Source organism: Sebastes fasciatus, chromosome 4, assembly GCF_043250625.1.
Source record: "Sebastes fasciatus isolate fSebFas1 chromosome 4, fSebFas1.pri, whole genome shotgun sequence".
In the NCBI taxonomy this organism is placed as follows: Eukaryota; Metazoa; Chordata; class Actinopteri; order Perciformes; family Sebastidae; genus Sebastes; species Sebastes fasciatus.
The window spans coordinates 29623960-29638251 of NC_133798.1; the positions used below are offsets into that span (position 1 = coordinate 29623960).

Genomic DNA, 14292 nt, shown 5'->3' on the forward strand with positions numbered 1-14292 from the left:
TACAAAAACAGTCACAAACATAGAACATAACACAGTGAACAAAGTGCGACGGTGCAGCACAATAAAAAGTGGATGACAGGATATTAACAGAGTAAAGCAGTATAAAAGCAATCAGGTCTTTAAAAGTGCTATATATAAAAACCGAATGACTCTCCAGGAGTTCTCCTTGTATAAATACCTAATAAATAGATAAATAGCCTAACATTAGCTTTTTACTTCTGACTATTGCTTCACACTTCAAAAATCATAAAAGTGGTGTTCATTTGTGGAGATTATCTTGCTGAATAAAACGTTTAAGTATCATAAACGTTTGCCACGGAGTTTATTTTCTGTAATAATCCAAAACCCAATGGAACATTCCCATTGGCTTTTAGTGGAGGGAACCAGGGATATGCTAACTTCCTGGTTGGCCTACAAAAATACGTCATCCCTGGAGCGCTCTATTGATGAACACGGAGGCTCCATAGTGTGAACCAAGACGACAAACTTTATTACTCCTTTCAATCTTGACAAAGGCAGCCTAGATCAAATCCACTCCTTCCATTCTTATCTTTCACAATAAAAGCCCTAGACATATAATATTTGCAGTGGAGTAAAGGTGCCGGTGTGTAAAGGCCTTTACCATGGTTTTCCACTCGGTGGCTCACGTTACCGCAGTCTTGGAAAGTGAGGAGTGAGCGGAGGGGTACTCAGTTGGTTGCAATCTGCAACCACACCATTAGATGCCGCCAAATCCTACACAATGTTCCTTTAAATCAGTGGCTCTCAACTTGTTTCGTTTCAAGGACCCCTAAATTGATACACATTAGCGCAGGGAACCCCATTTGATAAGATTTCGCTTTAGGGACGTCCATCTGAAAATATTTTGGTTGTTAGACATGATTAAGACCAGAAATATATATATAAAATTCTATATAAACAGTTGAGGAGATGACCGTGGAGGAAGTGAAACCTATGATCAGAATAGTCACTCTTATGACTCTTACTCACATTGGGCTCACTTCTATAGTGAATTAAATCGTGAAAATAAACTATTCCCCATTTTTCTGACGACCCCCTCGAACTCCCTGAAGGACACCCCGGGGGTCCCCAGACCTCTGGTTGAGAACCACGGCTTTAAATTATGAATTTCAAAATGGAATCCCAAAAATGCATTTCAATTGAACTTGTTTTATTCCATTTTCTAAAACTAATCTACCATAATATGACTTGTAAACCTTGAACTCTCCTGGTTTCTACTGTTGCTGATTCATGTTTATCCTTCACAAGATCTCTCTGTACGAGAGCGAACTACAACATCAAACAGTCCACTCTGATGACTTTAATTAAAAATAACATAATTTTTATTAACTTTGAAGTCGTACACAAACAGTTGGTAGCAAATATACATATATACAACTTCCTTTAGAAAGATAACGAGGAAAGTAAAATTTACGACAATAGCCGAGTCCTTTGGCACTTAATGTTCGGGTTCAGGGTGAAGTTAAAAATAATAAGAAGCTGATGTTAATAAGCTGTAGGGATGGAATGTGTGAAGAAAATCCAACAAAATGAGAAGGGGGACGAAAACGTGGAAATAATTTGGTGCATCTTCTTTCTGCATCTTCACTGTTGAGGTGAATTTAGAGAAGTCTGAAGTCTGGCATCGTTGACATTTAAACTTGATCTTTATCTCTTTGTCAAAGTGATGTAATGTTCGTGTGTTTAATGCAAACAGATCATGTTTTAACCTCTGGTTCGTGGTGGATTCAAGGACCCTCTGACATCCCAAACTTCAGTTACGTGACCAGTTTGTCATTAAATCAAATCCAGGAATAGTAAGACTTTGGGTTAAAAGATTTTTTTTGTTGTCTTTGCATTAAAATAAAAAGTCTGGTCTCAAAGCATCTTTGAATATTTTGAATTAACTTCCTGCTCACAATAAATGCTAACCTTCAATTTTCTATCGCAGTAATTCAAGTCTACGGAAGCCCTGAGAGGCAAGTGAGAAAAATTATTCTACGTCTGATCTAAATTGTTTTCTCTCCTGTGTTTGACTTGAAAAAAATGGTTTAGCCAGGATTATCTTTTTAAGTTCCTTAATATTTTTTTCATCTGTCAAAAAAAGTTGCCAGGATCAATTTTCTAAGTTATATTTCTAAGTATTTTTTTTTAATCAATTTTTTTTTTTTTTTATTAATCAGAATCATTTTAGTGTTTGTTTTTGTAATACTCATTTTGACCACAAGAGGCTGAAGTGCACCAATACCCCATGTTTTTAGTTTTTAAATTCTCAATTTACTCTAAACACAACATATATAGTGTGTAAGAAAGTTTTGTAAAAACTCACTGTTAAGAAAACAATGTTTTTAGTCCTATTTAGAAAATGTGGTGGTGGTGCACTTCAGCCTCTTGTGGCCAAAATGAGTATTACAACAACCGTCACAAAATTATCCTGACAAAAAAAAATTAATTTCATCTGGCTAAATAACTAGCATTGATGTTTACTGTGGTGGTTTGATTTTCATACAATACAGAAATGAATGAGGATCAATGGCTGCGTGGACATGTAGGAAAAAATACAATGATAAATCTAAAACTGTACAGCCTGAAAATGGTCGTAAAAAAATAAAGTGCACATTATTTGTAGTTGAAGAGCTACAACTGGCGCACACACACACACACACACACGGGTATGTTGGTCCTTTAACTGCAGGACTGGCACCATTTTCTTCCACCAAAGCGTCCCCTAGGTCAGGCTAAAAACACTGACTCACAGCTCAAGTCGAGCCTTCAACACTCTGTAGCAGCTGAGAAGAAGATCTGAACACGAAAGGACTCGCATACATTTATAATTTGACCTTTGACCCATGTAAACATCTTATACTTTCTATGGGAGACTGTCCGGTTATCACACACCTGACTCAGGCTGCATTTCTGTGCAGGTCAAAGGTCACCAGACGAGCAATAACGTGGATGTATGGTTTAAAAAATAAAAAATTATGAAATGTTTCCTCCCTCGGGTCGATCACTTCACTCCCAGTAATTAGTTTTTTGCATTTCTAAACCGATAAAAGTTGAGCAGCATTTGTTTTTCCACACAGACTGCGTCCTCTCCTTGTGCTCTGGGACTCTGTGTTTTGTTTTTATTTTCTGGTTTGTGGATGAGAGAGAAAAGTCTGTCTCGTTCACTCCCACCTGTAGAGCTTCAGCATCTTCTCAGTGAGCGAGGCCAGGAAGTGCTCGCCGTTCACCGAGAACGGGCTGATGTCCAACACTGGGAGGTCAGCCGGAAGCTTCTGGAGCAGAGAGCCGCTGCCTGCATCCCACACCTGAGGAGGAGGTGGAGGAGAAAGAAGAGGAAGATGAGTTCGAAGCAGAGGAAGAAAAAGTTATTCAGCAACTGTTGGCTCCTTCAAATGAAAAAGAAACGTAAATAAGATAAATTGAACTTTGTCCTAGGTAGTTTTAGGCTCTTTAAAATGACAATGATGATGAAATAAATAAAAGTAATTTTATTCAATCCAAAGGAAGTCTTAAGGTAACTTTATGGTCTTTAAAATGACAATAAACAAAGCAAGAAAAAGAAAGAAAGAAAAAAAGAATGAACTAAAATATAACAAAGTAAAATAAAGCTAAAACTTTGGGCTCTTTTAAATAACAAAAATATATATATAAGATACAACTTTAATTGAAGGAAAATTTGACAATTAAGGAAGGTGCTCTTCAAAAATGAAAAATAAAAAAAAAAATTTTAAAAAGGTTTATTAGGCAACAGTAGGCTCTTTGATTTGATGAGATAGATCTGAAAAGATTTATTAGATTTCATTAAAATGTAAAGTCTGTTAAATGGACAGCTGTTTGCATGCTGTAAAATACAGGAATCGACCTATTATGGATTTATATCAGTTTTGTAGATATGAAAACAGTTTTTGTGAGATGATAAAATAATTAAAGTACTTCCACTTCTTTGTCTTTTTAATAAGTAATGAGTCTGAGTGGAATTGTCCCTGTTGACTAAACTATTCTCCTGATCTCACACACACAAACAGGACTGACCATGGTTGAGTTGGAGGCCTCGTCCCCGGCGCAGACCAGCATCCCGCCTCCGTCCGGACTCTTGAAAACTGCGTTCTTGGTGAGCAGCTTGCAGGACGAGCCGGCGATGAACGTCTGCACCGGAGAGCAGGAGCAGCTGGGCAGCTGACTGGAGTCCTGCTGAGGCGTCCTGTTCAGAGCCATCAGGACGCAGCGCAGAGACGGGTTGGAGCGGCCTGCAGGAAAGACGGACGGGGACACTTCAACAACTGGCCTTTAACAACACACTGTACTGTGCACTGTAGGGGCATTTTGAAGAGATATACGTTTGATAAACCACGATGTTATTGAAAACATACACATATGTTAAATACTTTATAAATGAGACAAAATAAATGCATTTACATTTTTGGTTTCTTTTTTTCCTTATAAAGCAATTTGTAATGTCTGGTTTTGATAAGTTATATATACATTATAAACTTCATTATTAATCTTCTGGTGAAGCTCATCATGTGTTATATTCAGGCAGCTGTGTGTGTGTGTGTGTGTGTGTCGACATCACCGACTGGCTACATGTTCTGGCCTGGTGTTCTTAGAGGGTTTGAGTTAGCGGTCTCAGGGTCTCACCTGGCCTGTAGGTGACCAGACAGTGTCGGCTCTCCGTCTCCACCTGGATGTCGGTGCAGCCGGCGGTCTCCAGCGGCAGGACATGCGGCCTGTACGTAGTCTCATTGACCTGCTCCCAGAAACACGCGCCCTCTAGAGAGCCGGCGATCAGCCCGCCGCAGGGGAATGAGCTGGATGCTGCCCGTGGGACGTAGCAAAGAGACGCCACCGGACACCTGGAAATATTAAGAGTTCCTCAACTAGAGCTTTCAGGAAAAACAAACTGTGGCTAATTACTATTGTTCTAGTGGACGCCTTAATGAGCAATCTCAGACCACAACCACACTAAAACTAAAAACAACAGCTATCAGTGTGTCAGTGTGCTGACTTGACTATGACTTGCATCAAACTGCATGTGATCATCATAAAGTGGGCATGTCTGTAAAGGGGAGACTCGTGGGTACCCATAGAACCCATTTTCATTCACATATCTGGAGGTCAAAGGTCAAGGGACCCCTTTGAAAATGGCTATGCCAGTTTTTCCTCGCCAAAAAAGTTTGGAGCGTTAATTAGCCTCCTTCGCGACAATCGACTAACTTTAAAACTGAGTCCACTACAACCTCTGAAAGATCGATTGCGTTAATGCGTTAAAGAATTAGTGGCGTTAAAATTAATTTGCGTTAAGGCGTTATTATCGCGCTAACTTTGACAGCCCTACTAAAAATATATCTTATTGACCTTCCATACTCACTACACCACCATTTCACACTCAAAAAAAAAGAGCTCTTCAAAGTAAATCAATCTGAAAACGCTGCCCCATGTTTTAGTGTAATTTTGTGTCTGTGTGTGTGTGCATACCTGGAGCGTAGCGGCTGCAGCTCCTGGACGTGTGTGCTGGTGTCTCTTGTGTCGTAGACGAGCACAGAGCCGTTGCTCAGACCTGCGTAGACGTAGTTACTGTTGTCCAAACACCAGCAGCAGCTCCACACGGGTTTACCTGCGTTGTAGGTCTGAACCACCGTGTTGGTCAGCAGACTGCAACACACACACAGCCGGTCCATTTATAACATGACGACATCATTCGAGAAAGGTGTGAAATGACATCCAATAATATAGAAAGAACTTGTGTGAGGTGAGATGTTTTCCTGTGTGTGTGTACCTGGTCAGTTTGATGGTGTTGTCCAGAGCAGCAGACAGCAGCAGACTGTCATTCTGCCTGTTGAAGGACAGACCTCGGATCTGTTTACTGTGGATGGGAACGTACTGACTCGCCTTCATGTTGACCACACTCACCTTCTTCACCCCGCAACCTGAAGGAGGAGACAAGAAGGTAACAAGTGAGCGCGGGAGCCAAATGAGTGGAGGAAAGACTCAGGTCACAGTCACAGCTGGGTGACAATATATGTCTTTTTAAGGAAGGTTTTTCTAAATCTAGTAGTTTAGAGTGTTTTAAGGGATAATTCAGGTGTTTCCATAGTGGGGTTGTATGAGTTACTTCTCCATAGTCAGTGTATTACCTACAGTAGATGGACTTTGGAGAAACAGACAGGAGTACCAGCACGAGAGCAAAGCAATGTACTACTGTGGACGGGGGCAGCAGCAAAACGCATTTTAGACACCTAAAAAAATCTATATCAGTTAAAGTGTACGCTATATTTAGAATATTTTCACCGCTTTACCTCGCCATCAGCTATACAGTTTGTTTCCAACGGGGAACTGAGGCCGTCTCGCCAAAGCTACCAGACTCAATTGAAAAAAACAGTAATTTTACCTTGACGAACACAGGAGTTGCTGGTCTACCACGGCCTTGAACGATTAGTTTGTTTTTGTGTGACTTTGGTTAGTTTGGATTCACCCAAAAAGTCACAATAACACAAACAAACTCGAAGTAGCGGTTCTACTAAAACGGGGTATCGTACCGTTATTAACGGCAGGGTATCGCGATACCCTTCTGGTATCGGTATACCGTGCAACACAAGTCTGTATAGATAAGTTGCTCTGGACTGACTGATGAAACAATACTGCCATCTTCAGACAGCTAATGAGGAGGAAGTAACGGCATCTCACCAGGCACCAGTGTGATCTGAGGGGAAGGCTGCGAGGCCAGCAGGCAGCTCAGAGGTTCACAGTAGGATAAAACTCTGGAGCCTCCGGTTTGAGACACCAGCACCGCCTTGGAGAAACCGTACTGGGCCGTCCTGGAGCCGTCCGCCCTCTGAGACAGACAAAGGAGGAGCGAGCTGGACGACGAGGAGGACGACGAGGAGGAAGAGGGAACTGAGCTTCTACCAGCCTGGGCCATAAGAGCCCTCAGCTCCTACAGACAGGGAGAGAGGAGGGTTAACCAGGAAGATGTCAAGAGACACATCTCCTCACATTTATCTGTAACTACAAAAGAAAATTACATCTAGTCCTTAAATGTATGGAGTCTAGAACGTGCCAGTTTTTCAGCAATTATGCATTAAAATAAATCCCTGAAATAGAATATGATGGAAATAAATAGCTAAAATAGTAATTTAAATTTAACTTAAAATTAAATAAAATATATTCATAAATTGAAGACAGACCAATGAAACAGAATAAATAATTAGCAAATAATATATAATTTTTTTTATCTTTTTTTAACCATTACTTTCTTTAATCCTGTACAAGTTAATACACCTTAATCATGATACAAATAATGATAAAAATGAATTTAAAACTTTAAATCTTGTGTTTATCAGAGATGTGCTCATAAGCTTCTTGGAAATAAGTCATTCAGCATGAAAACAGCATAAAAAAACAACTAAAGAAATCTGAGTCGACTAAGACCAAAACAACCGATTAGAGGTGGCAGCCCCAAAGAAAATATCAACACATTTTTTAAAAGGAAAATATTGTTAAAAATCCTGAATTAAGGAAGTTATGATGTGTAATGATGGACACAAAGAAAAAATGACTTTTTCACCCATGAGGACTACATCATTTTTCTTTTGTCTTTTATCACACTCAAAAAAATCAAACCTAAAATGTCAAAATCCTCAAACTAGAAAATGAACATTCGTCAGTGATACCTGCAGCTCTTGTTGTGCTTGTCCATATTTGTTGGTGACGACCTGCAGTTTCAGTTTGTACTGAGCTGATTCCAGTTCAGCTTTCCTCCTCAGAGACTGCTCCTGCTCCAGCGACCTACACACACAGAAACCTGTTCATAAGCTGCTCACATCCTGCACTTTATATTTGCAATAACAGATCAGTCAAGGCTATTAAATGCTGCAAAAATCAGCATGTACAAGTGACGATAGAACCTGTTACTGGTGCAAAAAGAAACAACACTATTTGATGTTTGTGCCAAAATGTTTTCCATCTTAATGTCTTTTATTTGTCCATGAAGCATAAAACTTTTGCCAACCACCTTTCAATCGTACAGGAGACACTGTAGAAGTTACACCAGCATAGACTTTATTTTCAGCTTGATGAAACTTCAGTGAAAGAGTTAAACCCTGATCAGACAGAGCAGGTTTTAGCATTCTGGTTTTATGCACTCTGTCTGATCAGGGCCTTAAACTTCCAGTCTCATTGTCTGATATCAACCCTACAGGTCGGGTGTGTTGGCGGTGAAGCACAGAAAACATGACTCACTTCTTTAAGGTTTCCTGTTCTGAGTTGTCGAGCGCTCTCAGCTTGGGAGCGTACAGAAGAACGATGTCTGAACGCTTCGCTTTCTTGTTGCACTAAAGAGAAACAACAGAAAACATGATTAAAATCCAGATGTGAGATGCAGCTGAAGACACCAGTGGGGGGACGAAAAGACTGATACAACTTCCTGTTAAATTACAGTAACGTCACTGACCTGTGGACATTTAGCGGCCGGGCCCTGAGCCTTCAGCCAGCGCTGGATGCAGGTGAAGCCGAAGAGGTGTCCGCAGCGCAGAGCAGACAGTCGGTGTTCGCCCGCCGTCGTCCACGCCTCAAAGCAGATGGAGCAGATGTCGCCTTCACCCTCTTCAGCTTGTGACAGCTGGACAGAAGCCGAGGCCACAGGGACCGGCTAGAGGTGGACATGATAAAAAAGTTTCAACCTACACGGACAATAAAACATCAAACTACAGATTCAAAATGAGGTGGGAATAATGGACACAATATGCTTTGTTTCATTGGCGCATATGGTCCCCATCTGCAGATTTGGACTTTTCAAAGATACATTACAATTTTATAATTTACAGAAAATAATTTTGCTGACCCAGTGACAGAGTGCCACGGACCTCACTTTGAGACTCACTGCTTTAAACTAACAGGGAACCATGGAAAACAAGCTAATTGAAGGGATAACTTCATATTCCAGTATTCCACAAAAGATACTGACTAGCATTAGCATTGTCAGCTCTATTTATGATGAAGAGTGACTATTCATCATTTAAAAATAGCTTTAGAGCAAAATCTGTTCTCTGTGTGAAAATGCAGAACACAAGTAGGATAACTGCTTCTAGAAAGAGAAGTGATGGAAAACGTTACCTTGACGTTCTGATTTTGAGCTTCTGTCCTCTCGCCGTCTGCAGCTGAACTGGAGTCTGAACACAGGTGGAATAAAAAGAAATCAAACTGGACTCTCAGAACCCAACACAAACTCTGTACTGGTCTGTGAAAACTAGAGAATGACAAAGTAAATGCTGGTGAGACTCACTGGTCGGACCGGCTTCCTGTGGCTGTGCAAGTTGGACGGAGACGTTGAGGCGAGGACTAGCAGGCGGCACAGGGTTTACGGGCTCCGGAGCAGCTGGCGTGCCTTCTTCACGCCGCCCTTCCTCCTCCTCCTCGTCAGATTCGCTGACCTCTGTGGTGCTGCCGGACTCTGGCTCAGCCACACTGGCAGCCGGCGCTCGGAGCAGAAAGTCCGGAAAGCCTCTGGAGGGCGCTGCAGTCTGGCTGGGGTAGTGCACCCTGAGGCCCTGCCTGCAGCAGCAGCACACACACAGGATTTACATCTCAGGAAGACACTGAAGTTTCTGACAGAATACAGCTGCTGAGAGGAGACCAGAAGATCTAACTTACACTTACAACGGAGCTAAATTTAAAGAACAACAAATCAGATACAGCTATTGAAAATGGTATTACACTTATCTAAACAAAATGCACAAGAAACATCCAAGTAAAGCACAGGAGACATAAACCAAGCCTTCTTTAGCATTAGTTCTACCTGAGTCTCCTCCGTATGGGCGCCCCCTGAGCTGCTGAAGGCGTGGTTGCAGAGCCACCCACCGCTCTCTGACTGAACGCCCAGGTGGCGGGAAGCCTGGGTGGCGCACGAGCTGCCGTGTGTCCTCTTTCGTTGTCATCGTCGTCGTCGTCGTCCACCTCGGTGCTGCTGCCGGAGTCTGAGATGACGTGTGGTGCGTTAGCGTCCGCAGCTGCAGCAGCGACCGCCAGCCGTCTGCTGCCTCCTCCCTGCATCTCCCCAGGGGAGTCAACCTCCATGGCCTCCATCTGCATGCAGCACAGTGGGAAAGAACGCTGTGATTAGTTTAATGATTACCCCCCTCTCACTCCTAACTCTTCTATAACTTTTAATTAATGAGCTGCTTCTGCTGAGCTGCACGGCTCTTAAATGGATCCAGAGAATATGAACATATCACTCCTGTTTCAGCTGCCCTCCACTGGCTCCCAGACACTTTTAGGATTTATTTAAAATTTTTACTTTTAACTGATAAAGCCAGTCATGGCACCTTCAGTGACCTCTTAACCCCATATGTTCTTGTTCACAGCCTGAGGTCCTTGGGAGGAGCTTTACTGGCTGTACCTTCATCAAAACTTGTTACCGGGGGGGGTGACCACGAAGGCTCATAGGCTACAGGTTACAGTGTGATTTTGAATTGGTGTTTGATGTTTGAAAGGGACAGTGTGTAGGATTTGGCGGCATCTAGTGGTGTGCTTGCAGATTGCAACCAAGTGAGTACCCCTCTGCTCACTCCCCCTTTTCCGAGACTGTGGTACCGTGAGCCGTCAGGTGCAAAACTGTGGTAAACGCCATTGGCCTTGCCCAGAGGCCATCCTTACCATAATAACACTACTTTAGGAGCAACAGAAGTCAGGCGGCGGCACCACGGTTTTGCACTCTGAGGCAGACTTTCTTGAATTGCAAAATGATCTTTTAAATTGACAAACATCCTATGTGTGATTCATGGCACAATTCAAACGGGATAACAAACATGTATATCTCTCTCCGTTGACTACCGTTCATATTTTTTCAGAAATAAGGTCCCATGGTGCTCCTCTGGAAGGGGCGGGACTTCAGCTCTCTATTGTAGCTACCACACTACCACACTGCCAAATAATGTAGCTGACTCTAGAGTATAATCAGGAAGACACAAAGTTTCTCTTCTTACTTCAAAAAAGTACGGGAAGTTACCGTCTTCGCTCCCAGGACTTAATCCTACTAACTGTCCCCAAAGTCCGTACTGAAATGGGAAAAAGGACATTCAAGTATGCTGCTCCCTCTTCTTGGAATCAGCTACAAAATGACCTGAAACTTGGAGAGCTGATCTCACTGAACGTCTTTAGAGTGCTTCTAAAAGATTTGGAAACAGGCACATCTGGCTGTAGATATTTTGAATGTTGATGAATGTTTTTTGATACCTTATGATTCTGTAATTTGCTCTTTGTCTTCATTTTCAATTGTTATGTTTGTTTTATGTCTGCAACCGTGTAACTGTGGTGCTGCCTATCTTGGCCAGGACGCTCTTGAAAAAGAGATTTTTAATCTCAATGAGTTTTTACTCCTGGTTAAATAAAGGTTAAATAAATTTAAAAAAAAAAAATAGTGAAAGTTGCCCTCAGAATAACATGAAGCTGCAGGAGCCTCATTGCAATGGAGAACTGGGACAAATGTACCCTGGTGTATCTCTAAACCCTGGACAGTTAGGATGCAATTAGAGATAATTACCAAATCTTTAACAGCCAACCACCTTGTCTGCTGTTCCTCACAGGGCTTCTGAATACCTGAACAGGTGATCTCTCACAGTGGAGCCAAACTCTGCTACAACCAGCTGCACTAAGTCAAAAGTTACACAACCTGCATGTTGTGCTAGCCAGCTAACGTTGACTGACAACAGTATACAGTCTTAAGACAACTCGACTGGCTAAGTATAGATGCATCTGACTGTCAACTGTCCAATAAATTACCTTAGACATGTATTAATATGTCATCTATGATGGTAAATGGTCTTACGTTGTGTTCTCCGGGGCCAGGTGGTGCCTTCTGCGGCCAATCACCGGAATAGAGACCGAGGTCTTTTTTAGGCCTCCACACAAAAAAGATCCAAGTAGAGAGCCAACAAAAGCTCCTTGTATTCAGATCATACTGGAGTGAACGTGTTTCTGATGCAGCTTTATAGCATATAAACAACTTCATACAATAATACAGAAATAACAATAATTCAAATCTCCGCTCGGATCCCCATGGTAACCACGGACGGTTGAGCTAAAGTTAGCAAGCATCTGTGAGGTTGTGAGGCTGTTTAGTAGGTTAAATCACACATTTATTAAAGTAAATACATAATTAGCTACTGCTGGTATAATACTGTGGTGTTGTTATTGTAAAATAGTTAAAGAAAACGAGTGAGCTTGGTGGTTGGCTCTTTAAGTTAGCTATCTAGCTAACGGTCTCGGGTTGTAGCCAAGGCCTATAAAAGGAGGATCGGACACGCGTCATAGATGAGTTGGTATTACGCATGCGCAGTAGAATCTGGTCTGCACTTTTTTTAAATTTTTTTTATTTTTAATTTCAAAATAACAGTATACATAGTAACAGCAGAAAACATTAAACACATTTACATAGAAAAGAAGCATAGCGAAAACATAACCAAAGAGCTGTGCCAAACATAAAAGGACAACAGAAATGAAACTAAACCAACATCAAATGAAAAAAAAATAAAAAAAATAAAAAAATAATAAAAAGACCACGCAAGTGTATGACAATAATTTCACTTAAAAACTTTAAATATATTGCATACATTCATTGTTTTCATTGTTTTTCGAGGAAGAAATTGTTGACAGATATATAATTCCATTTCTTTCATAAATACAAAGAAATTAGATTTTTTGGGGGGGGGCAAATTTAAACTTGTGAATGTGGAACTTCGCGAGGATTAAAATAAAATTAATACGAAAAAAATGCATTACTTTCTTTGTCACTGTAATCGTAGCAACCAAATATAATATTTCTATAGTACAGTGCAAAATCTGAGAAAATGTTAACAAGTATAAAATTATTGTCATCTTTCCACAATTCATATAAATTGAGCCAATCAGAACGCACGACCGCAGCTTCAGTTACACTGCACATGCGTCAAACCCAACACCCCAAGACCCGTGACGCAGCCTCCTTTCCATAGGCCTTGGTTGTAGCTAAGTTACCTAGCTACCTAGCAAACGGCTGGGTTGTATCCTAGCAGCAGCTATCTAACGGCTGTGTTGTAGCCTAGCAGCAGCAGCAGCAGCAGCAGCTTGGTGATAAGCAGACAGTTTACCTGAGTGGAAGTGACGGTTTAACAGATCCCGCTCTGGATGAACACACAGAGTAACAACATAGCTCCACGGCGGCAAAGACACAGATCGGACGGTTGTGGTTGTGGAGGTGGAGGTGGAGGTGGTAGTTGTGGTTCACAGGTTAACTTGTAGGAGTGTTAATCATGGATGTATTAGACGTTAAAGCTGCAGTCCGGACCGCGGTCAGGGATCGAATCTCCCGGCGCCAGCGCGCTCTGCCCGCCCCATCCTGCCTGCGACGTCACCGCCGAAGATCATATGTTTGTCAAGATGACTCGTACTCATAAATTCGTGAGCCTGGTTTGATAGCTCAGGGCTTATGCCCTTTTCTATCCGTAGGAAATCGTTGGAGGGAGGAGAGAGGAGATGGAGGAGGAGCCCAGGTGGTGCTGAGGCATCATGGCCCATGTTCGGCCAGTTGAGGAGTTGTTGTTTTTTGAATTATTATTTATTTATTTATTTTATTATTTATTTATTATTATTATTTTTTATTTTCCTCCTTTTCCTTATAACAAAATAAAATAAAATGAAACATGGATACAAAAAAATGGAGAAAAATAAATTAAAGAAAGAAAAAAGAAATAAAAAAAGAAAGAAAGAAAGAAAGAAAGAAAGAAAGAAAACTTAAAAAAAGCGAACATAACTGGGCAAGATCAATATCATGTGACTGTGTGTGTGCGCTTGAGAGGGGTGGGGATGGCTCGCTGTCAGTCACGGTGCAAATCAAATTAAGGCAAGATTAAAAGGAATAAAATAAAATAAAGTAAAATAAATATAAATAGGTAGATATAGACGTAAAAGAATGATGGCTAAAAGGATGGTGTTTAATGGGGTGATGGATAAAAAGATGATGTTTTAAAAGAGAATGATGGATAAAAAAGGATGATGTGGTTGTATGTGGTGTGTGGACTGTAACTGGAGTTAAATGTGATCATGGATTAATATTGTGTTGTTTATGTTGTCAAGATGAATCACACGAACCACCTTACATATTTGGCGCCAGCGCGCTCTGCCCCGCCCCATCCTGCCTGCGACGTCACCGCCCAAGATCGTATGTTGTCAAGATGAATCAGAAAATCTGAATCGTGTTTATTGCCAGGTGTAAGAGGTATACACTAGGTATTTGCTTTGGTTTTGTTGGTGCGA

General features: G+C 41.4%; 1 protein-coding gene across 3 annotated transcripts; it reads right to left on the reverse strand.

Moving 5' to 3' along the window:
• Positions 1-3066: 3066 nt before the first annotated feature.
• rfwd3 (ring finger and WD repeat domain 3) lies at positions 3067-13356 on the reverse strand. 3 transcript variants are annotated; one of them, XM_074633477.1, is made up of 13 exons: positions 13128-13356; positions 9800-10086; positions 9287-9555; positions 9118-9173; positions 8456-8653; positions 8245-8336; positions 7677-7791; positions 6691-6940; positions 5783-5933; positions 5482-5658; positions 4645-4859; positions 4039-4253; positions 3067-3311 (listed from the first exon to the last, which is right to left on the reverse strand). In XM_074633477.1, exons 2-13 carry the CDS (start codon positions 10084-10086, stop codon positions 3168-3170), a joined length of 2169 nt encoding a protein of 722 aa, XP_074489578.1. In that variant the 5' UTR covers positions 13128-13356; the 3' UTR covers positions 3067-3167. The 3 variants fall into 3 exon arrangements, with proteins under 3 accessions (XP_074489578.1, XP_074489577.1, XP_074489579.1); XM_074633476.1 differs by lacking the exon at positions 13128-13356 and adding an exon at positions 11828-12285; XM_074633478.1 differs by lacking the exon at positions 13128-13356 and adding an exon at positions 11543-11561.
• Positions 13357-14292: the final 936 nt, after the last annotated feature.

What these genes read in the sequence shown, in the direction of transcription:
- rfwd3 (XM_074633476.1), bottom strand. Translation starts at nt 12,010, where the DNA reads ATGAAGTTGTTTATATGCTATAAAGCTGCATCAGAAACACGTTCACTC. An exon ending in CCCATACGGAGGAGACTCAG is followed by an intron (nt 9,556 to 9,799) that starts GTAGAACTAATG and finishes CTGCTGCTGCAG; the next exon opens with GCAGGGCCTCAGGGTGCACT. An exon ending in AACACCATCAAACTGACCAG is followed by an intron (nt 5,659 to 5,782) that starts GTACACACACAC and finishes TGTGTGTTGCAG; the next exon opens with TCTGCTGACCAACACGGTGG.